The sequence below is a fragment of the Hyperoodon ampullatus genome (genome assembly GCF_949752795.1).
Source record: "Hyperoodon ampullatus genome assembly, chromosome: 7".
Classification (NCBI taxonomy): Eukaryota; Metazoa; Chordata; class Mammalia; order Artiodactyla; family Ziphiidae; genus Hyperoodon; species Hyperoodon ampullatus.
Window position 1 is genome coordinate 8329754 of NC_136920.1, and position 23296 is coordinate 8353049.

At 62.9% G+C, this 23296-nt stretch overlaps 1 protein-coding gene across 2 annotated transcripts; it reads right to left on the reverse strand.

Annotated features, from left to right (window-relative positions):
* Positions 1 to 2792: 2792 nt before the first annotated feature.
* GRK2 (G protein-coupled receptor kinase 2) lies at positions 2793 to 22018 on the reverse strand (the record flags this gene model as incomplete). Of its 2 annotated transcripts, XM_079707579.1 has the most annotated exons (21): positions 2793 to 4105; positions 4190 to 4303; positions 4392 to 4528; positions 4692 to 4854; positions 5093 to 5188; positions 5271 to 5337; positions 5935 to 6035; positions 6350 to 6416; positions 6623 to 6730; positions 6803 to 6897; positions 7107 to 7237; positions 7326 to 7404; positions 7490 to 7589; positions 7868 to 7959; positions 8204 to 8255; positions 9031 to 9092; positions 9218 to 9292; positions 9380 to 9481; positions 9613 to 9686; positions 11575 to 11651; positions 21906 to 22018. In XM_079707579.1, the coding sequence occupies 21 exons, from the start codon at positions 22016 to 22018 to the stop codon at positions 3941 to 3943; spliced, it is 2070 nt and encodes a 689-aa protein (XP_079563705.1). In that variant the 3' UTR covers positions 2793 to 3940. The 2 variants fall into 2 exon arrangements, with proteins under 2 accessions (XP_079563705.1, XP_079563706.1); XM_079707580.1 differs by lacking the exon at positions 5093 to 5188.
* Between the last annotated feature and the right edge of the window lie 1278 nt (positions 22019 to 23296).

The window sequence follows — 23296 nt, forward strand, 5'->3', positions numbered from 1 at the left end:
GGCCTGGATGCAGCTCCGCAAGCGCCCGGCAGGGGGCGCCTCAGACACGGCGCAGACCCATCCTGGCGGGTCCGGAAGGGGAAAGAGGGAGTCCGGAGACTGGGCGGTTCGGCGAGGGGCGGGGCCGGGGTCCCCGGGACGTGAGCGCGGGTGTGCGCGTGCGTGCTCAGCGGGCCGCGGTCCGGTGGCTCTTGGGGTACGCGCGTTTCCCCGGCAGTTCCTTGCCTGTGCCGCCGTGTTCTTACCCCAGACCCCGCGGGTACTGACCAGGCCTGTGTGTGCGGGTGGGATGCGAGGTGCTGGCTTGCCTCCCCATCACCTCTGAGATGCCCCTAAATGCTGACCAGCTTTCTCAGGGACCTGGGCCAGTGTATGCTGGTGGCACACCACGGGCTGGACCTTGCCCTGGGGCGGGGGGTAAACTGGAGTCAGGAATGGGGGTACGGGGGGGTGGGGGGAGCAGGCCTGGCTAGCTCTAGATCTTCTGGAGGGCTGTTCACCGTGAGTGGCTGCTTTCATCCACCGCGTGCATCCCTTTTGCAGAGGCTGCACTTTGCTGCCAGTGTCAGGAGAGGAAGGAGAGTTTCGAAATCAGGGCCAGCCCCTCCACCCACACCGGAACCAGGGTGCAGGCCTCCGTTGGCTGAGCTCTGGTGTCCTCACCCTGGCCTTAGCCTGGGTTTTGGTCCTGGACTTGGTGAGGCAGCGACCAGGCTTGGCCAAGGCTGACCTTCTGGTTTCAGTCTCCCTATTTAAAAAATGACCAGATAGTTTGATGTAGATGTTTGAGCTGCGTCTCTGGGCGGGGAGGCCCTAGTTGCCATTTTCACCCTGCCCTCTCACTGTGGCCGGGTGGCTCCTGTGCTCTCTGGGGTCACTTTGCTACCCTACGCTGTGGTGTCATCAGGTCATTGTAATGTCCTTGGGTCTAGGACAACTTAAAGGCCTCTGAATGTCCAGAACTCTAAAATCAGTCCCTGCCGGCTGCCACTATTGCAGCCTTCTCTAGCCTCCACCTTCCTTAAAAGGGGCTACCCATGGGCTTCCCCGGTGGCGCAGTGGTTGAGAGTCCACCTGCCGATGCAGGGGACATGGGTTCGTGCCCCGGTCCGGGAGGATCCCACGTGCCGCGGAGCGGCTGGGCCCGTGAGCTATGGCCGCTGAGCCTGCGTGTCCGGAGCCTGTGCTCCGCAACAGGGGAGGCCACAGCAGTGAGAGGCCCGCGTACCGCAAAAAAAAAAAAAAAAAAAAAAGGGGGGCTACCCTGTCTCCAAGCCCTCTTCACCCCAAATCTAATGGGACTGTCTCAGGCCCAGCCTTTCCTGATTTCTGCGGCCTGTGACACAACTTCCCCCGCCCCGGCCCTTGACTCCTAATTCCACTGTCTTCTCAACCCTTTCCCGGGGGCCCGGTTGTCCCTCCCCGACTCCCAGTCAGCCTTCTCCCAGCTGAAAGCCTGTCTGTTCCCACTGTCACCCTGATGCCACCTCCAGGACCACATTTCAGCTCCCTCTGGGACACCTCTGTGCCCGATGTCCCATGCAATCCATCAGCAAGTTCCAAACCAGATGCAGCCACATTCACCCTCTTCCCTTCCGGCCAGCTCTGCTCCCTGGCTGTCGTGACTCTGAGTGATAGCACGGGCCTCCTGCTGTGCCATTTTGGACTCCCACCTCTGTCTCGTCCCCAGGTCCCGTCCATTCCCACTGGGCCACGGGAAAGGGTTGAGAAGACAGTGAGAAGACAGTTCTTTCCATCTGACCCCTTTGCATCTCTTCCTTTACCACCACCATCATTATGACATCTCTTCCCTGGACAGAATCAGTGGCCCTTCACCCGTCTCCCTGCCTCCTGTCCTTCACCTCCTTCCACACGTCCTGTACGTGGTAACAAGCAACTTGTCCTACAGCCAGCTCTCATCACCCAGCCCCTGTCCAGAGCCTTCAAGGACTCCCCAGAGCCTATCCAGGTTCAGACTGCATCTCCATTGCCATCTTCACCGTGCAGTCACTAAGTGCCCCTGGGCTCTGGGGTGGGTTCAGCCTGGCATTCAGGGCCTCCCAGGCCTGGCTCCTTCCCATACTGCTCCTGCCAACCTGAGCCACTCCTGACTGCCGGGCCCTTCCCTGCCTCGGAAATGCATCCCCACCTCCTCCACCCCAATGCTGGAGGCCCAGCTCAAAAGCCATTTCCTCAGAGACTCCGTGGAGCCGAGTCCTTGCCAGCAGAGTCCTGCATGGAGCGGGCAGCAGCGACATCACCCATGGGGGCCCGGACGGCAGGGACTTGGGGAAAAGAAAGTTGAACAGAGCATCTGGGTACATGAGGCCTGGTGCTGGGGTATCCCTCAGGCTCAGGCTTCAGGGACCTCTACTGGAGGCTGCACAGCAAGGCCAGAGGTGAAACCAAAGCCAGAGAAGGCTAAGGCCAGAGGCTGCGGTGTGGCCCCAAGGGCAGAGGTGCTCATCTGTCCACAGGGGTGTTCTCAGCATGGGTCCTGGAGGGCCAGGTGGGCTCGGTCAGTCCAAACATGACACCAAGCACCAAAGGGCAGGCACCTCCTCCTGCTTCCCTGGCAGTGGGCGGAAGACCCCCTCTGCTCCCGCAGGGTGGGAGGGGCGGAGTGGGAGCCCCTCCCTGCCCCGGGGGTGCTTGGGCCTGGGCTGGCTGTGGATGCCTGCTGTGGAGGTGGAGGGGATCTGGCACCACCAAGACCCTCTCTCCTCAGGCCCCAGCCCCGTGGAGAATGAAAATGACCATCGGGCACAAAAGAGTCTGACACAGCCAAGGAGTCAGGCACCATTTTTTATAAAAACGCGTATATCATTTTTCACTCTTTAAAATCACATTCAAAAATCGGCAAAGAAACGCCCCGGGGGGTGAGTAGATGGGAGTGGAGGGCCCGCTGACCCAGCCCCGGGGAAGAGGGCGCGACACCACACAGGCAGCGACTGGCATGAGGGGGCATGCTGCGGGCGAGGTGGCGCCCTGTGGGCAGTGGCACTGACGGGGCACGGGGCTCTGGGGCTGGACGGCCGGGGGCGCGCACGGAGCGGCCTGGCATGGGGAGGGCTGCCCCACCCGGCCCCCTCTCACTGTGCTGCCCGGCCAGCCCAGGCCGGCCCCCTGTGGTCCTGGGCAGAAGAGGCCCTGCCCAGCCCAGGGAAGGGGTGCTCGGGGCCAGGCGAGGCCAGTGTGGCACAATCCACAGGTGCCTTTTCTGTGGTCCCTGAGCCTGGGCGCTTGGGGTGGGAAGAAGAGGGGGCTTCGGTGAGGGCAGCAGCAGCCGCTGCCAACGCCACCCTCCTGGCCAAGCCCCATGGTGTCCAGGGAAGGTGGGAACGGGGGACTCTTCCCAAGAAAGGGTGCAGGAGCCTAAGTCACGCGGGAGGCCCTGGGGTCAGGGAGACAATGGGCCCCCTTGTCTACCGACTAGCTGGAGGGCAGGTCAGTGCAGGGCTGTGTCCCTGTTACAGGAGGGGCCGCGGTGGGAAAATTCAAGTAGCATCCCTGCCCTGCAGCCTCCCCTGGGCTGGGGAACGCTGGGCCACCCAGCTGGGCTACGCCGGGCCACCCAGCTGGGCTGTGGGCACAGAGCTGGAGGTGGCCCAACTCCACGTGGCACCACCCCTGGGGAAGGGGCAGGAGGGCCGCTGGGGCGGCTGCTCTCCCTGCACGGGAAGACACGGGGGGTGGGTGGCCCCTGGGGGCGGGGCCGAGGGTGGTTGGACAGTGGCTGGGTGGGCGGCAGCGGAGCCAAGGCAAGCGGGGCCCTCCCTGGGGGCTGGGCCAGGCTGGGGCCACAGGAAATCACAATAATTACAAAATAAAACCTTTTCCGCTTGGCGGGAAAACAAATAATAAAAATTCAACAAAATAAATTAGAGGTTTATAAAAGGCGGGCGGGCAGGAGGGCGGCCGGGCTGGTGGCGGCAGCAGGTCAGAGGCCGTTGGCGCTGCCGCGCTGCACCAGCGGCACCTTGCTCAGCTCCACGACAGGCGAGCGCGGCTTGTTCTTCATCTTGGGCACCCGCTGCACCAGCTGCTGGGCCTCGCGGTAGGCGTCACGCAGCTCCTTCTTCCACTGCACCAGCTCGGGGTCGCTCTGCACACACCCCGAGGTCCGTCAGGGGGGGCCCGAAGGCCGCTCTGTCCCCGCCCCCGCCCACCGCCCCGGGCCCCCACTCACGTCGCACTGCAGGACGAACTGCTTGCCGCCGCGGATCTTGAGAAGGAGGCACTTTCGCTCCTTGATCTGTGTCTCCTCCACCGACTGGATCTCCTCCATGGTCAGCAGGCTCTGCTGCAGGGCGGGGAGCGGGCGGTGAGGCGTGGGACAGGCCCCGCCAGCCACCAACCCCAGGGGCTCCCGGCCCCGGCCCGCTCCTTACCGGGGCCTCGCCCTCGCCCCGCCACTCGAGCCGGTTGGGGAACAGGTAGAAGTACCGCCGCTGCCACTGGGTCAGGAAGGGGTTGCCCATCTTGGACATGTAGCCGTGCATGATGCAGTCCTTGCCCAGGGCGTAGTCTGATGCAAGAGAGTAAGAGAGGGCGACTCAGCCGGGCCCGCTCCGCCCGGGTTTGAATCCTGGGTCGGCGGCTGCTCTCCGGCTGTGACCTTGGCTGAAACCTGAGCCTGTTTCCAATCTTTAAAGCGGGCACTGGGCGCCCAGGCAGCCGCCGCCCCTCACCTTCCTCGTGGCCCAGCTGCTTGTTTTTGGTTTTCTTGCGGGCCTCCAGCCGGTCCGTCTCAGCATTGATGGTGTCGAAGACAGTCTCTGCCACCTCCTGCTGCCACCGCTCCGAGATGGTGAGGGGGAAGTTGCGGTAGAGCTCCTGGTCGCTGTCCAGTAACTTCACCGCAGGGACAGGGAAGAGACATCCATCAGCCACAGGCCTGCCTGGCCACAGGGCCCCGGGGCAGGGTGGTCTGGTCCAACCGCCGCCCCCAGGGATGTTTGGAGAGGAGAAGCCTGAGGCCCGACAGGTAGACGGGGCTGGCATGGGGGTCTCACGGGGCAGAGGAGGGAGGAGGATGCCAGCCGGGCTGGGCTTAGAGCTCAGGGCTGAGAGGCCAGGCAAGGCCCAGTACCTTGATTCCTTTTGTGTCCTCCTCATCGAAGGAGCCAATGTCGAAGGCATCTGCCGCATTCACCTCCCCTCGTGGGGGCATTAGCGGGGGAGGGTACTGCAGCAGAACAGGGGCTGGGCATCAGCACGGGGCAGGGGCTACAGAGGGCCCCACCCGGCCGCGGCCTCCAGGCTGTTACCTTCTGCAGGAAGACCATCTGCCAGTCCAGGGAACGGAAGAAGGGGCTCTCCTTCACTTCCTGGGCCCTGTAGGGAGAGCAGGTCATCGGGGCTCGGCACCACCCAGGCCGGGGGGCGAAGCCTGTGCTGTGGGGCAGGTGGCCCAGGTTAACTCCTGGTTCAGCCACTCTGGCTCTGCGACCTTGGGCAAGTTCTTTAAACCTCAGCCGGTTTCCCCATCTCTAAAATGGGGAGAACAGCAGTTCCCACATCGTAGGGCTGGCGTGAGTTTTAATATTGTGAATCTTGCAACGTCATGCCCAGCGCTTAGTAAATGTTTAATAAACATAAAAAGCTGCTGTCCTCATCATCTGTGCTACAAGGCCCCTCGGGAAGCTGGTCCACACCCACCTCCAGCAGCTGCACCGCAGGCAGCCCGCCCCCTGAGAACACTGGGCAGGGCTGGCCACGCCCCAGCTTGTGAACTCTTCAAAGGAGGCTAGAACCATGGAGGAGGCTCCAGTGACAGGACACAGGCCTTGTCTTCTTAGGGGCACAGGCAGAGGCTCGGGCAGACTGGCCCAGCAGCCCACTGCAGAGGCCTGGACACAGCAGCGTCGACACCACCCAGGGCCCAGCAGGCAGGGAAGGCCTGGGACGATGGCCCTGGTCTCAGGCACTCACCCTCGGCCCAGGCAGCCTAGCCTCCTGTTGACGTCCCTCTGTAGCAGCCCCTCCAGCAAGGAGCGGAGCTCGGGGGAGAAGGAGTCGGGCAGCTCCACAGCCTGCAGGGAGGAGGGGGGGACGTTGGCAGAGGCCCGGGCCCCCTGCCAGCTCTGCGGCTCCTGAGGCTGCTTGGGGCAGGGGCGGGAGGGGCCAGGCCCCCAGCAGAGGGAGAGCTTCCTAACTGGCCCCTAGCAGGCATCTCTGCTCTGACAACAGAGAGAGGAGAGCCTACAGGGAAGGAGGCCAGAGTGGGGTTAAGCGGCTGGAGATGGCTGCTGGCGGGTGAGACCCTGATGCGTGCAGGAGACCCCAGCCTCACTGTGGCCCCCCGTGGACTCCGCCCAGCCTCCCCGGGGTGGGACCCTCCACGCACCATGGTCAATGTCATTCTGTCGATCTCATGCTTGTCTTTGGTCTTGTGCTGCCGGAAAGGGCTATGCCTGGGCAAGAAAGGCCGAAGTCCAAGGTCAGAGGACGGGAATGGGGAAACTGAGGCAGGCAGCATGAACGATCCTTGCCAAAGCCAGGGATGGTGCCACCCCTAACACCCGGGCAGCAGTGGGCCCCCTAACCCCCCACCTCCTTCTGGCCTGGGGAAGAGCCTGTCTCTGTCCTGTCCCACCCGCCCTGGGATGGCCCCGCTCACCCTCGCAGCAGCTTGAAGAGCATGCAGCCCAGGGAGAACCAGTCGGCGCTGCTATCGTAGGCCACGCCCTTCTGCAGAACCTCGGGGGCCATGTACCCGTGGGTGCCCCTGTGGGAGCGAGGAGGCCATGAGTGGGTCCGGTGGAGGGTGCGGGAAGGGAGAAGGGGCTGGGGCACTCACACGCTGGCGTGGGGCTTCTTCTTGGAAAAGTCGCAGGCCAGGCCCAGGTCTGAGATGCGCACGTGGCCATGCTCGTCCAGCAGGATGTTGGCCGGCTGTGGAGGAAGCCCAGTGAGCCGTCCCCCGAGCAGCTCAGGACAGGGCCCGGCCAGGCAAGACGCCAGCTGGGGCGCTGTCTTTGCTCTAGAGGGTATGGGTGTCCAGGGACAGGGCCCTGCGTCGGGGGCGCGCAGGCGAGGAGCCGGGCCGGGCCTGTCTTGGGAACGGGGGCAGCCCGTGCTGGGAGGAGGGCGGGGCGCCTCACCTTCAGGTCCCGGTAGACGACAAAGCGGTTGTGCATGTGCTCCAGGCCCAGGATGATCTCGGCCGCGTAGAAGCGCATGTCGGCCTCGGAGAAGACCCCGTGCTGGGACAGGTGGTAGTGCAGGTCCCCGCCTGAGGGAAGCAGCCGAGCAGAGGGGTGCTCAGCTCCCACCCCGGCCCCCAGCCCCGAGGTCCACCTGGGGCCAGGCCGGGCACTCACCGTTCATGAGATCCAGGATGAAGCTGAGCTTGTCTGGCGTGTGGAACGCGTACGACATGCAGACGATGAACGGGCAGTCCTAGGACGGGGTGGAAGAGGAGGTCAGCAGAAGCTGTGCCAGGTTCGGAGCCAAAGGCTGAGCTGGTGGCCAGCTGCCCACTCACCCCGGTGCTGACAAGGGAGAGCATGATGCGCTCGTTCAGGGCCAGTGTCTCCCCTTGCTTCATCTTGATGCGCTTCTTGTCCAGACACTTCATGGCATACCTGCGGGGGAGGCGCTGGTTGGTCAGGCGGTCTGCTGGCGCCTGCAGTGCACGGCCCCAGGGGCGAGGTGGGGTGGGCAGCCCTCAGGGCCCTTGTGGGGAAGACTAGACACCACGACAAGCGTATGACACACAGAGACAGAGAGAGGGCAGAAGTGCTGGCGGGCCGGGGCTCCAGGGGCCACGGCGGGTACCAGAGCAAGAACTGTGTGTGGCCCTCTGCGGACACCTGCCCACTCAGGGCACCCCTCTCCCTCGGGCACGCCGCCAAGTGCTCACATCTTGCCTGTGTCGGCCTTCCGGCACCCGTAGACCTCGCCGAAGCCCCCTCGCCCGATGATGCGGTGCACGCTGAAGTCGTTCATGGTCAGCTGCGGGGACGGCAGCAGCAACGGGGTCACTGCAGGCTGCCTGGGCCCCGCCCTGGGGCCACCGTCGCCATGTGCCTCCCTGCCTCGAGCTGTCCCCGCTGGGCTCCTGCACCAACCCCACAGCCAGCCCCTGGCATTGAAGGGTCGACTCCCCTGGCCTCCCCGGCCCTGGCCCAGCCCTGGGGCCCGGGTCCCTGGGGAGGGGCAGCAGGGAGGGCTCTCCACGCCCACCCAGCCCACTCACATGGATGTTGAGCTCCACATTCTTCCACTGGCAAAATCGTGTGAATTTATCGCTGCGAGAGAAGAAACCCTTAGAAAGTCAGTGAAATGATGCTGGGGTGAGCCGGCCTCACCCACTACCATCCCCTGGGCTCCCGAGCCTCAGTGCCCTCTTCTGGGGTTGCCCAGGAAGACTGCCAGCCCGAGCTGCCCCCAGCCCCCGCAACACTGGCACTGCTGTCTGTCTGTGGGTTCCTGCTGGGATGAGATAAGCTTAGAGGTGAGGTCTTCCAGTCTGACCCCGACTTCCTGCTACCACATCTACAACAATGCTCACCCCATCCCTGCTTGCATACTTCCAGTGACACACCACTCATTCCCTGTGAAGCCCCCACTCCACGACTAGGCAGCTGGGACATTAAGAAAGCTGTTCCCTGCATGGAGCTGAAATCTCCCCACAACTCCCACGCACTGTGAAGGCCACAGTGGGCAGCGGGGTGGGCAGTGTGTCCTCTCGTGCCCAGCCCTACCACCAGCCTGATGCTTGTCAACCCCAACGGGCCCAGCAAGGGGCTAGACAGTCCATGGGAGGGAAGATGCATGGGTGGTCCCTCACTCCCTTTCGACCCTCCCTGGACAGGCTTGGAGGTGCCTGGTGCTGAGAAGGGTGGGGCGGGAGTGTCGGGGAGGTGACGACCTCTCAGGAGCCCCCGCGCTGGCGTGTAGACAGCCCCAGGGGCCCGCGCGTTGGGGACTAAAGCAGGCTGGCTTCTCTCCACCGCGCCATCCACACCGCTTCTCAGAGCGGCCCTTCCGCACCGTCTGCTGCCGCTCACGCCCCACTCTCACCTCTCAATGAATTTCTGGAACACATCTCCTCGGAGGTTCTGACAAATCTCTTCGATGTATGGCTAAAGGAGGAAGCGGGAGGTCGGTGGCTGAGCCAGAGCGGGAGCCGACCAGGCTCCGGGACCCGTGCTGCCCAAGGGGGACCCCGGCTGGGCTGGGCGGCAGCGGGGAAAAGCCCAGCACACACCTGGAAGAGATCCGGAGGCACCTGCTTCTTCACCAGATGGCCCTGGACGTGCTCGATGGCACTTTTCGAGAAGGGCTGGGGAAGAGAGAGGTGTGTTCATTCTCCACGGGTTCGTCCCTCCCGTCCCCACGCCCCTGCCAGCACGCGGGCCCGGGCACGCACGTGTGAGCAGGCCAGCAGCTCCTTCATGATGTAGGTGTCAAAGATCTCCCGGCTGCAGGCCAGGCGCTCCTCCTCTGTCTCCAGCTTCTCGTATTTCTTGATCTAGAGGACAAGATCCCCATAGGTGAGCTTTGGCCCAGCGGGGCGCGGGGGTGTCTTATAGATTCAGCAAAAGCAGCCCAAGCCCTGCCCCTTTCTCCACGCACAGCAAGGCCACGCTAGCCCAGCCTCACCCCCTCGTAGAACTCCACCAAGGGCTTGGCCTCCTCCAGGTGCTTCAGGCAGAAGTCTCGGAAGAGCAGGTACCCTGAAAGCAAGCATTGTGCATCACGCGGAGCCACACACCCCGCAGAGGCCTGCCCATCGTGGAGGGTGGGGTGGGCCTGGGGCTTCCTGGGCAGAACTGGCCAAGGAGGTGGCAGAGGTGATCTCTGCCCCAGGCAGAGGCTGGGCAAGGTGGCCTCGGAGGCTGTCGCCAACCAAAGATTCTTGGATTCGGGGTTGGGACGCCTGCATCTCTACCCCTCTAAGAATCTGCTTCCTCAGATGATGGCTGGAAAGTGACAGGTGCCCTGGTGAGGCAGAGGTGGGGAGGAGACTCTGGCGCCCGGGTCCCCCACCCTCTCACTGCAGTCTGGGACCTGCAGCTCCTCAAGGAGGGCGACACACCCACCGGTCAGGCTGTGCAGGGGCAGTGAGATCCACCCGGCCCAGGCCAGGGCTGCTGCGTGGGGCCAGGAAGGCAGCCTCCGGGCGGGGGGCGGGGGGGTGTCCCTCTCCCTGGGCCTTACACCCCCCTCTGTCATCTGGCTGATTTTCACAGCAGCCACGAGAAACAGGCAGACAGGGAGGGCAGGTCCAGCTGGGGAAACCGAGGCTCAGGGACCCGTCAGGCAGGCGGTGTGTGGCAGCATAAGTAGAACTCAGGGCCCCTCTGTCCAGTGGCAGGTCCTGGGAAGGACAGGCCAGAGAGTGTGGCCTTGGTGCAGGGGGCCTCAAAGGGCATGGGCCTCTGGGGAAGGGAAGAGGTGAGACGGGCTGCAGGAAGAGCTCACGGGAGACCTTGCGTGGGCTAGGCCTCATCCTCCCCAGGGATGGGGGCCAGAAGCCTGGCCCCAGAGCAGGCCTGGAGGGCAAAGCAGAAGGAAAGGTGGCCTGTACTCCCTCCAGCCCAACATGGGTGACCAGGCTCAAGCTGGGTGGCTTTCCACACCTCTTGGGGGCACCGTCCCCACTGCCTGGGCACCTCTGCCAGAGCTCGCGGCCAGCACTTCTGGTAAGGGCAGACTGGCTTTTCGATAGTGTGCCTTTAGTAACCTGTGACCAGGGCTTCCCAGTGGGCCAGGGGCTTTCACTGCCACTGCCTCACCTGGCCCTCCAACAGTCTTGGGCAGCGGGGCTCCTGAGTCCTAGCTCCCAGGTGAGACTCAGAGAGGTGAAGCAATGTGCCGGGTCACACAGCACAGGCAGGGGACCCACACTGCGTGCTTCCCGACACACTGACTCGCTAAGCCTGACCTCCAACACCCGATCCTGCCAGGCCAGGCCACTCCCATTTCAGAGCGGAGATCCTGTTCTCCGGAGCTGTGTGTGGCCGGAGCCTGCTTCCCTGAGCCCCGCCTCACCCTTTCCTGTGTGCCAGGTCCGCGGGGTGGACCCACGAAGCCTCTAAGACACGGGCGCTGAGGACGAGGAACGGAGGGGCCGGCCAAAGCAGGCTGCTCACAAAGAGGGCCCGCGGAGGCGGGGGCGGGGGGCCGACCACAGCCCAGCGGGCGCCACAGGAAGGGCCCCGCCCCTTCCTGTCAGTTCTACCAACGGCCCGGAGCAGCTGTGCCTGCACCAAGGGGAAGCTGCAACTCTCAAAAACAAACCCCAAAGGAGGAACTTCCCTGGCGGCCCTGGGAGACTGCTGGCCCCGCCCCTTCAGGGGGCTCCGGGGCTGACGGCCAGGGGCTGGGAGAGCACTACATCACCGCCCTGCCGCCACCGGGGGGCTCGCTGGCTGCCCTGCCCCCTGCCCCGGTGGTTGGGAGGCCAAACCTCCTGGGAGAGGGGCGCACAGCCCAGTCGGCTGGGATGGGGGCAGGAAGGCGGCCCCAGAGTCCTCCTGCCCACACCACCCCCCACACCGGCCTGGGCAGCTGGACAAGTGGCAGAAGCCCCAGGGCCGGCAGAGTCCCCACCGTACTCACCCAGCTTCTGGGAGAAGATCTTCTCGAAGGTCACCTCGCCCCGGTCCTCCAGGTACTTCTGCATGACGCTGCGGATGCTGAAAGACACAGGGGCCGGGGTGACCTGGAGCCCCCAAGGCTCCTGTCAGGCCTGCTGGCCCTGCTTCCCTGGAAGGTCGCTGCTTCCTCTCCCAGAATCCAGAGTGGAGGGCACTGCTGGTGGGTGTCATTGCTCCCTCCAAGAAGGCAGCCACCCCTGTTAGACCTGACCGTGGCCACACCAGAGGGACCTGAGCAGTCGTGTGCCTGCCTACCAAGGCTCTGTCCCCCACAGCTAGGGTGACCAGCAGGTGGCTGCTCAGAAGCCTGGTCCCAGCGCTGCCTCGTCTGGCTTTAGGAACTTGGCCAAACCTCAGAAGCCAGGACTCACCCATCAGCAAATGATGGGTCACGAAAATATGGCCCATCCTGACAACGGGATACTACTTGGCCAGGAAATGGAGTCAAGTGCTGGTGTACGTGTGCGTCATGGTATGGATAAACCTAAGAGGATTCTGCTACGTGAACGGATAGTCACAAAAGGCCACATATTATATGATTCCATTTATACCACCTGTCCAGAACAGGCAAATCTACAGACAGAAAGCAGATTAGTAAGTGTCAGGCTGGAGAAGAAAAGGGGAATAACTTCTTTTTTTTTTTTTTTTTTTTTTTTGCGGTACGCAGGCCTCTCACTGTTGTGGCCTCTCCCGTTGTGGAGCACAGGCTCCGGACACGCAGGCTCAGCGGCCATGGCTCACGGGCCCAGCCGCTCCGCGGCATGTGGGATCTTCCCGGACCAGGGCACGAACTCGTGTCCCCTGCATCGGCAGGCGGACTCTCAACAACTGCGCCACCAGGGAAGCCCCGGGAATAACTTCTAATGGGCACAGGGTTTCTTTATAAGGTGATGGAAACGTTCTGGAATCAGGTAGTGGTGAAGGTTGCACAACATAGTAAATGTACTAAAATCCAGTGAATTGTACACTTTAACATGATGAATTTTATGTTATGTGAATTATATCTCAATATTGAAAAAGAAAAGCCAAGCCTCAGCTCCCATGTCCCTGACACCCGAAGTAAAAATCCCTGCCCCGGGTCGCCTGGGAGGGCAGCAGAGCAGAGGCCACTGTTGTGACCACGGAAGCCCAAGCCCACACTCCCCGCCCCTGGCTATCTCCCCCCACTGCCGAGCGCTGTCTGGGAAAGCCACACCTGGCCACGCTTCACGCCTCAGTCACCTCTTGTCCCTTCCTCTCCTTTCCTGGGCCACCTGCAGTCCTGCCCTGCCAACCAGCTGTGGTCCCATTTGGACCTCACTAGCCTGGGCTCCAGCTGCCCATACTGAGGGCCGTGCTGGGCAGTCACACCTGAGCCCGTGTGATGCTCACAGGCCTCAGGATACGTGGGGCTGCCCGCAGGCCACGGATGAAGAGGACTCTGTGCCCACCTCTCTGTACCCCCGCACCCCTGCTGGAGCCCAGCACAGGGTCCTGCTGCCCATCACCCAGTGGAAGGTGCCACGCAACCCTACCCCCCCAGGCAGGCCCTCCCAGTCCTGCACCGGTGGTTCTGTGACATTAAGACAGCATGAGACAAAGCCTGAGTGAGGCCCCGTCATCTGGAGGAGACTCAGGCAGGAAAGAATGTTCCGGGTCATTGGGAGAGGCCGTGTGGAGAAGGCAGAACCTCACTGGGTTCCTCAAATGCAAACAGGATGTCACCAGGTGACAAAGCCCAGGGTAGGTGGGTGGGCATGGGGGCAAGCAGGGAGGACCTAGCCAGGGATGAGCCACGGGGCAGGGAGGAGGCCCAGCAGACAACACTTGGGAAGCTCGGTCCAGGGTGGCGGGTGGGCGGACAGACTCTGCTGGGGGCGCGCACAGGAGGAAGCCCAGGTAGCTGACGACACTGGGCCAGGAAGGAGGGGAAGCAACAAGGTGGGGTAGGAGCAGGCTCGTCTGTTGGATGGACGGATGGAAGGACAGAAGAAGAGCTGACGAGGCCAGCTGGGGGTCTTGAGGCCCCGGGCCCCATCAGAGAGGGGGCCTGAGGAGAGAAGGCTCCAGGCAGGGCCAGTGCAGCCAGCAGACGCCACCCAACCCCTGGCCTGGGCTCGCAGGCGGGGCGACTCCTGCCCTGTCCTGCTCAGCACTTTCCTTCTCAGGTGCTCTGGGTGGAGGCCCAGGCCCTGGCCCTCCCGGGCCCTTTGTCCACATTCGGGCCACGCAAGACAACATGGGAGCGTGCAGAGCCGGCGTGAGCAGTCCTGGAGCTGTGACCCCTCCCCCCAGACGCTCGGAGATGCCGTGACCTCCTCCGAAAACTGTCTCCAACAGGAAGAAAGGTGCTGATGACCTGGACAGCCCTCCTGTGTCGCCATCCTGTGACTCCAGCCGACAAGAGAAGAGCTCCAGCTGAGGGCCAGCGGCCCAGTGGCCCTGCACTACCATGTCAGAGCCAGTTCCCTCCCGGAAAGTGAGGACGCCCTCCACAACCGCAGGGACTCCAAGGCCGGGACGTGTACCTCAGCCACGCTGGCACACCCTCCCCTCCTGGGGGCCACACACCTGCTCACGTCCACCAGCCACCATCAAGGACATATCTCCCTGGCTCCGTGGGACTCCCAGGGACTCAGGAGATGAGACCAGCCCCCAAGTCCCTCGTGCACTTCACACACATCAGAAGCTAAAAAAATCTGTGACGCTGAGCAAGACACAGCCCCCGCCCTGGGGCCTGCGGACTGGAGACAGGGAGCCCTGGGAGTCTGTGGGGTGCATTTTGCGCCCATCTCTCAGGGCTCCCAGCTCTGCGAGGGACAGCTTGGGGCCTCCCGTTCGGACAGGGAAACAGGCCGGGGGGTGTGCTGGGTGGAGCACAGCGGGGTGGGCCCAGTCCAAGGTAGCGAAGGCTCGGCAGGGTCACGAGATCAGGCAGCCGGGAGGTAGGGGTGTGGAGCCCGGGGACCCTGCAAGGGCCAGATTTCTCCTGGGAGGTGGACAAAGCAATAAAGAGGGAAGAAATATCACAAAATGTCGATCTTCCATGGGGCTGGAAGGTCAGAGGGAACGTCCAGAAAGGTAGATGTAGGTGACAGGCAGGGTGACTCTGGCCTGTCAGATGACCCCACGGGGCAGCTGGGCGTAGCCCCTGCAATGGTCACTGGGAAGCCCCCTGCCCCTGAACCAGCAAGACTGGCGCCAGCTCAGCCAAGGCGGCGCGATGGGAATGCCCAGCCCAGAGCAGTGCCGCCACTTCCCGCCGCGGGCTCGTGGGCTGGACATGCAAAGGCCGGGAAAGGCGCTCGCAGAGGGCCTGCCCACGAGAGAGCGGAGCCGCCGGCTCCTCTCCAGGCATGGCACCCGGCGCGGGCCTTCTGCCCTCCTGGGGGCTCTGCCACCGGCTCGGCCCAGGGCACGGAGGAAAGGCCCGGGCTCCGCGCTGCTCAGCGGCCAGACCCTGCCTCCCTCGGAAGGCTGCACAGGGTGGATGGCCACAGCATTCTTCCCAGCCCGCAGCACTTCCACTTTCTTCCTTAAAAAGAAAAAAATGTTTTCTAAATAAAATAAACACCCCCCCCCAACCAAACATGAGGTCAGACTCAGCAGAGTCCTTGAAGGAGAGGCCCCCAAGGCCGCAACGTTAGGGTTTCCTGTCCATTCCCACAGGGCTGGAGCCCAGGGAGCTGGCAGGTTAGACAAGTGTGTTATGGGGGATGCTCCCGCCAGGGTGGCAAATACAGGCTGGCACAGAAGGCGATGGTGGCCTCCTGGGCTGGGTCACCTTCATCTCCTACCCCCTCTCCTTGATACTGGCGGAGTCTGAGTGGCGAAGGGCCCAGAGCAGCATTCCTGTCCCCGCCCAGGTCAACAACTCTGATATCCAGGAGCACGTGGTCCCCAGATGGACTCCAGGTTGTCCGAGAGCCCAGTATCTGCACCCTCCCCGCCCCAGCCCCCGAAGGACCCAGCCCCTCCGGGGAACAGCCTCAGTGGCCTTTGTTGCTGCAGTCGGACCGGTACCCAGGCCTGGGCTCCGAATGGCCCTCCCCACCTCCCTCCCTGAGGCCAGGCCAAGTCACAAACTTCAAATGTCCAGTTTCCCCACTTGTAAAATGAGGATGTCAACAAATGCTGAATTGCCAACACTGAGCTGGCCACTGAAAAAGGCGGAGAGGACACAGCAAGGGGAGAACGCAGCCCTGCTGCGAGGGCCGTCAGCTCCCTCCCTCTCCTGAAGGGAGCCCTCCTGCTGGAACCCCCAGCAAGCGCCTCCTTCTGGAGTGTGATCAGAAGCTCCCCAGTCTTGCTGGGGTCTCAGCCCCACACCTGCTGTTTCCTCAGAGGGTGGGGCTCTGGCTGGCGAGCCCGCCCCGCGGCTGGGCCCATGAGCACCCCCGACCCTGAGCGGCTGCCCCTCCGCTCTGCTCACAGACCAGCCTCAGGCACTCGTGCCGCACAGCCTGGGGGCCCCAGTGGGCAGAGCCCAATACCTGCCCTGCCAAAGGAGCAAGGGCCCCCTGGCAGGAGCTGCCCGGCCCCTCTGCCCGACAGCCAGGGCTGCTCACTCTGGCTCCAGCTGCTCTGAGGAGCAGGCCCAGCCTGACACCAGGGGAGAGAGCACTTCCGCCCTCCCAGCCCAGAGCGCGGGCTGGGGTGATGGGACGGCAGGGAGGGGGTGAGGGCTGAGGGGGAGGACTTCCGGCACCTTCCGGCACCACATGGTTCAAAGGGAAAGCTAATTCCTTCTCTCTGTGGCACACGGGCCTCACAGATGACACCCACTCAGGGTCACAAACTGTAGCTTGTATGGACCGGGGGGGACCGCAGGGTCAGAAGCAAACACACTCATCTTGATAGTGAGGAAATCGAGGCCAGAAGAAGCTGAGTAGCTCACCCTGAGTCCCAACCGAGTTAGTGGCAAGAAAATGTCCAGCCCTCCCTGAGAAAGGGCCTCCCATCAGGCAAGGGCCTACCCCAGCCTCTGCCGGAGAGCTGGGTGCAGAGTCCCAGGGGGCCCCGGACTCTTGCCCTGCCTGCCTTGCCCTCCACCCACTGCCAGTGGCTGCGGGAGCCCATCAGGCTGGGGGCAGCCTTGGCCGGCACCTTGGCCGGCCAAGGGCCATGGTTCCTGTGCTCCCGTGTGACAGGAACGCCAGAACCACGAAACCTCAGGACGGTGCAAGCTGGCCCGGGGACTCCGGGCCTGGCGAGTCTGGTGCAGCCACGCCGGGAACCGTCACGCTGTGGGAGACGACGGCGGTTAAGCCAGCAGATCAGAGGCTACAGCCGTGGCTGGGGTGCTCCTCCGTGGCATTTCCAGGAAACCTGGCACTGAGGTGGCAGCAGCACGAGGAAGTCCCCTGGGGCTTCTTATTAATATTTCTCAGTGACTCTCCTTGGGGCTGACAACACCCTCTGAGCTCGAGGACAGGGCCACACATCAAATGGGAAAGACCAACCCAAACGGCCAACTCTGGAGCAAGTCCCGGGCCAGGGAAGAGAAAATGACAGCACGGGGCACCACACACGAGCCCACCACGAATGTCCGCAGCAACCCAGGTTCCCCAGGGCACGGTGGCCACAAAGTGACAGCTTGCAGGATGTGCGGGAAAAGGCACTCCGGCGGCCTTGTCACACATCACGACTTCTACACCCCGCAATTCACTGCTGCCATCACCTCAGAACAAACCCAGAACAACTTCCAGGGCTCCCTGCCCTGCAGCTCCCAGAAAGGGGGCTATCCCCGACCCCAAACCCAGAATGGCCTCCAGAGTCAGAGAACTCCCCGCTCAGAGAAGAGAGCTGCTAACACATTCACACCTGAAAACCCACTTCTGAAACCCCGCTCTTTGGCCCGCGGAGACACTACCCTCCCTGTTAGCAGCGATGCAGAGAGGGCACGTTATTGTTTTAGAAAAGGCTGCAGCCAAACGCCTCAGTTTTAGGACCTCCTGTTTGAAACAGATTAGTGAGAACTCGAGTGTGACTCTGTCTTATGTGTCCAGCAGAGGACACTGGCCCCTCGGGGCCACAGGAACAAAGGGCAGGTGTGCTGGAGGCTGTGCGTTCCTCAAAGACTCTCACGTGCTCGTGGCTTCTGCTGTCTGTGCTGAGGCGGGAGCATAGTATCCTGGAAGCACCAGCCGTGTGCACGCAGCCCGACCCCACCGGCCCCCAAGCGCTCGGCCCCGCTGCAGAGCCTCCCTGGGTGCCCGGGGCAGGCAGGAAACCCCGCTGCAGAGCCTGCCTACACCTGATGTCACCGGGAGTTTACTACTAGGAATTAATCGTGCATTAATAGGACACACTTTTCCTGGGTTGACAGAGCCCAGATTCCCCGACACGGATTCCAACCTGTCATGCTCACGCGCCCTTCAAATCCTTTTACTGAGGGAACAGCAGGCGGGCGAGCAACTTAATGGCAAAAATGTGAAACCCCATGATCTGGAAAGGAGAACAGATGGGAAAAGATGTCCCGGAGACCCATTCCTGGGGAACGCGGGGGCTTCAGAGGCCCAGAGGGAATGACTGCCCAAAAGAGGATCTTGTTTTGTGGGGGGAGGCGGGGGCGGAGAACGCTGCTACTGGAGTGGAAAGTTCTGGGTAAGGGATAAAGGCTGAAAACAGCAGGGTTTCTCCTGGTGATGCAGAACTGGAAGGAGAAGGAAGGGAGAAAACCACTCCCTGCACCTCTTCCCGCTCCACACATCAAGGGCAGGAAGTCCTGGGAGCAAAGAGTTAACAGGAACGAAGAAGCAGCGGAGGAAGAGCTGCGGGTCTGGGAGACGGGGAAGCCAGAAAAGGGCAGGAAGGAGGAAATCCACGGTGGGGGAGGGACCAGGAAAGGAAGAGCCGAGAGAATGGGAGGCTGCAAGAGGCACCCGGCTCTGACATCTGCCGCTGGGGCTGCCACTGTCACCAGGGAGGGCAGGGACATCTCCTGGGACCGCCCAGGCCGGTCTCCTCCGCCAGGAGCCCAGAGATTAATTACACGAGGCCTCCGTGGTCACATGAAGCAAATGACGCTAATTGCAGGACTGCTGCCGCTGCCGGGAAAGCGAGACAGCGGCTCCTTCAGGGAGAGGTCCAGACCACAGACCCCGAGGGCCGAAGGAGCGGTGAGCTCACCGGTAAAGGGCAGCCCCTCGTTTTACCGAGGTGGAAACGGAGGCAGGCTGGGCCAGCATAAGGGACGTGCTGGGGCCCATGTGAGCTGGGACTGCGGTGGGATTAGAAGCCGGTCTCCTGATTCCAGCTGCACAGCTGCCTCCCTCCATGAGAAGCGCGAGAAATGGGTCTGTTTCCTCGGGTTCTGTAGGGTGACAGAAGGGAAGGCCCCCGTGCCAACTCAGAGTGGCACTGTGCCCAACAGCTCCTGTTCTGCAGTGCTCAGAAGTCAGAGCTGTGATGCCAGCCCCAGCTCCCGGCCAAGCCACAACCCGGGCACCAGCCACAGGGAGGCTGCCAAGAGGGACCACCCCAAGGTGGGAACGACTCCAAATGGCACCTTGTCATAGACAAACCGCGGCCTTCGCCCCTGGCCCTGACCTCACAGCTGAGGGGAAGACGTGACCCCAGGCGTGGAGCCGTCTCCTCCGTGCACTAGCTTTGCCAGAGCGGCTCAGCTCCGTCCCAGCCGACGGCGAGGGCCTGGGCCTTGATGGTGCCGGGGGCTGCCCTTGTGCTTCCGGGCCAGGGGTGCCAGCTGGCACATTCCACAAAACAAGGACCGGGCTGAGAGCAGAGGTCCAGAGGGGTGTGTGGAAGAAATGATGCATAGCAGGGACAGAGCACTTGGGAGTCCAGAGACCCCAAGTTCAAGTGCCACCTCGCCTCTGTGACGTCTCTTCCCCTCTCCCAGCCTCAGTTGCTTCAACTATTAAGTGGGAAAATACCACCTGCCATGCCTGTTTCCCACAGTCGTGAAAAGGATAAAATGGAGTAAAAAGCACTTTGCAAACTGGGACGTGCCAGGCAGACGTAAGATACAGACATAATGGTCTTCAGGGCAGGAGACATCTGACCCAGGGGGTGGGCGAAGCATAACGCAAAGGGTGGCATATCCTCCGAGGCGGGAGGCCTGGATTCCTAGGCCCTTCCTCAGCCTTAGCTCACTAACAGTCACTGCTAGGGCCTCTAGTCCATCTCACAGGTGTGGGCAATCTGCCCAATGCGGCGCCGCCAGACGGTGACCCTACCTGAGAACCCATGACACCTGGCTCTCGGTCTCCTGCTGTGTTCCCCTAAAACTCACAGCTCACCTGGTTTCAGACACTATACACAGTCCTGATGTTTCTTGAGCAACTACTACATGCAAGGCGTGGCCTTGCCAACCTCACAGGTTGGTTTTTGGATCGACTGAGATGACAAAGGTCAAAAATAAATAATTATAATTTCCACCATTACTCCTATCACCACCATCAATATCACGGATGTAAAGGGGACAGGAAAAGAGGAACATCTTGTTGCTCACGGTTCTTACACCTGCAGAGCCAACCCAAGGCGGGGCCCCATCAGGAGCAATGCATTCTGGGGCGAGATTACCCAAACGCAGAGAGTTCCAGAAAAGGCCCCGCCTCATACTTTGCAGAAGTCCAACCTGCCAGAGGGTCTCGAGGCCAAGGCCACCAAGGAGAGCCGCTGTGAGACCCAGAGGGTGACTCCCCCATTTCCTCCCTCGTGGCTTTGTCATTTCTGAACTCATTTTTGTTCTAACTGTCGCCGCTCCCCGGACAGCCCGCAGCTGACAGTCAGTCTGGTTCCCGTTTTGAGAAATCTGATTGCAAATGTCTTAGAAAAAAAGGGCCCTAACGGCCTTTTCAAAACGCAGGCCAATTTTCCTCTCCCAGGCCTGGTGTTCAGTCAATCTGAAACCCAGAGAACGGGTCACAGAGGAGGGCACCAGAGACGTGGACACCGTACCCCCTCCCCACCGCCGCAGCCTTGGGCCCCGCTTCAAACACTCAGGATGCCACAGAGTCACAGTCCTTATTTCACACCATCCACATTTCACAGATGAGAAAACCGAGGCCCCAAAATGGGAAGGGACTTGCCCAAAGTCACATGATAAGACCAGGAGAGCTAGGACGGGCCCAGGCTCCTGGGCTGGCAGGGCACCAGCACGGCAACTCTCAGGCAGGGGTGGAGGAGCTTCTGGGGCTGGCCTTACCACGCAGCACGAGAGATCGTGGTGGGCACATGGCTCCTGTAGATGCAGAATGGCCAGGCCCCCCTGGCTCAGGCCACAGTGGTGGACACAGTGTGGAACCAGAAGCCGGAAGCCCCGATCTGGTAGCCAGCCACCACCCTGGATGCCGGTGACACTGGGCAGGCCACTCACCTCTGGGCCTTCAGCTTCCCCACCTGTTCCATGGGGACAAAACCACACCTGACCTACCCGCCCATGGGCTGCTGTGAGGCTCAGGCAATGGGAAAATACTCTAGAAGCCGTAAAATGCTGGACAGCCTCAGCTATTGTCCGTATCCTGTCCACTCCTGTGCCCAAATCCTGAACAGCTGAAACTTGGATATCAGGTGCAATGATATCAGTTACCTCACAGAGAGGTGGCAGCTGTGGTCCAGCTGCTGCAGGGGTGCTGGGACGTCCCCTGGCAAACAGCACCCACGGGGCACCACAGGCGGGCCTCACCAGAGGAGGGATTCGAGGGGAGAGGGACTGAGGGATGTGGCGCACACCATACCCTGATCCCCACGCTACCCTGGCCCCCAAAGCACTCTCAATCCCCACCCCAGGCCAGTGACCCGCCAGAAGAATGGGGAAGGTCCGGGAAGACTTGTCTGCCCCAAACCTCACAGAAGTGTCCACCCGAGGGGGGCCGGGGGGTGGTGGTGGAACCCCAAGCCGGGGATGCTGAGAGTAGGGGTGGCGAAAGGATGGGCGATATAGTCATGCCAGGTAGATGGGCAGGCAGAGGAGGGGACTCCACGGGACCCGGGGCCACACGGAGGAGGAGGAAGGGGAGCACGGAGGCCCTGGGGGAGAAGGCAAGAGCGAGGGGCTGACGGAGAAGGGGGCCAGGCGGAGTGTGTGAAGGGAAAGGCGGCAGAGTAGGGCAGGGGCACTGAGCAGGTCGGGGAGCCAGTGCAACTGGAAAACCCCGGCGTTGGGGCGCTCCGGGTTCAGGTGCACAGGGCCTGGGGCGCAGGGGTCCGGTCAGGGCTGCGGGACGCGGAGAGCTGGCGGAGTAGAGGGGGTCTCGGGGCCAGTGCCCGGGTGGTCTGGGGCTGCGGGGTCGGGGCTCGGGGAGCGGGGCAGAGGGGCCGGCGGGCCGGGGCCGGCGCCCGCCTCACCTGGGCTCGGGCAGCAGGATCTTCTTGCTGGCGCGCGCGGCCGGCGTGGCCTTGCTCTTCTCCATGGCCATCAGGTAGCTCACATCGGCCAGCACCGCCTCCAGGTCCGCCATCTTGGCGGCGGCGGCGGCCTCTCCCGCCGCTCGGCTCCGCTCCGCTCGGCGCGCTCGGCCCGGCCCGGCCGCTCCGTCGGCCTCGGGCGCCGCCGCCTGCCTGGCCCCGCTGGGCGCCCGCGGCTCCGCTCGCCGCGGCTCACAGGCGGCGCCGCCCCATGGCGCCGGCTCAGGCCCGGCCCCGGCTCGCTCGGCTCCCGCCGGGACTGCAGTCGGGCCGCCGCCGCCGCCGTCGCCGTCGTCGCCGCCGCCGCCGCCACCGCCGCCGCCCGCGCCCCGGAGCCGCCGCCGCCTCCGACCCCGCCTGCCGCGCACAGCGCCAGCGAGCCCGCGAGGGGCCGGGCGGGCGGGCGGGCGGCGACGCCCCCTGGAGGCCGCGCGGGCTGGGCCGAGCCTGACCCCCGCGGCACCCCGACCCCGCCTCAGCCCCCAACCAGGTCCTCGGCTCTCTGACCCCGACCCCCAGCCATGACTCTGACCCCAGACTTGGAACACGACAGGGACCCTGGCCAGAAGAAGACCCTAGACCCAGACCTTGACCACAACTCAGATCACACCTCGGATCCCAGACTCCACGACAGACCATGGCTGTGACCCCAGACGGCCATTGCAGAACGTGATCTATAACCCCTGACCCCTGACCTTGGACAGAGTCGGAAACCTGACGCCAGACCCGGATAACATTCCTGACCCCAGACTCCAAACAGGACCCCAGACCTAGACCTTGGACCACCACCTCAGACTCTGACCATGACCTCAGACCACCACCCTGGGCCCAACCCCCTTCAAACCCAGATCCTGACACTGACCCCCGACCCGCAACAGGACCCCAGATCCATATTTTGGACCATGACCTCAAGCACTGATCCCAACCACAGACCACCACCTTGATCCCATCTTGGTTACTGACCCCCACCTTGATTCCACCCCCAGACTCAGACCACTATCATGACTCCAAACCCTGGACTTAGGGGCAGGACCCAGACCTGGGCTTGGACCATCAATCCCAGACCAGGGTTCTAGACCTAACACCAAAAACTCTGGACACGGACCCAGGACCAGGTCATCCAACTGGGACCCAGACTGGACCTGGAACCCTTAACAGGCCGCCATGGACCCGGGACCTGACAACTGCAGTCAGACTCCAGACTTACCCCAGTCCCAATCCCCATTCCTCTTGCTCCAGACCCAATCCAGGCCCCCAGGACTGCCACTCAGGACCAAGGACCCTGCACCAACACCACTCCCCGCCCCGGACCAGAATCATCATGATTCCAC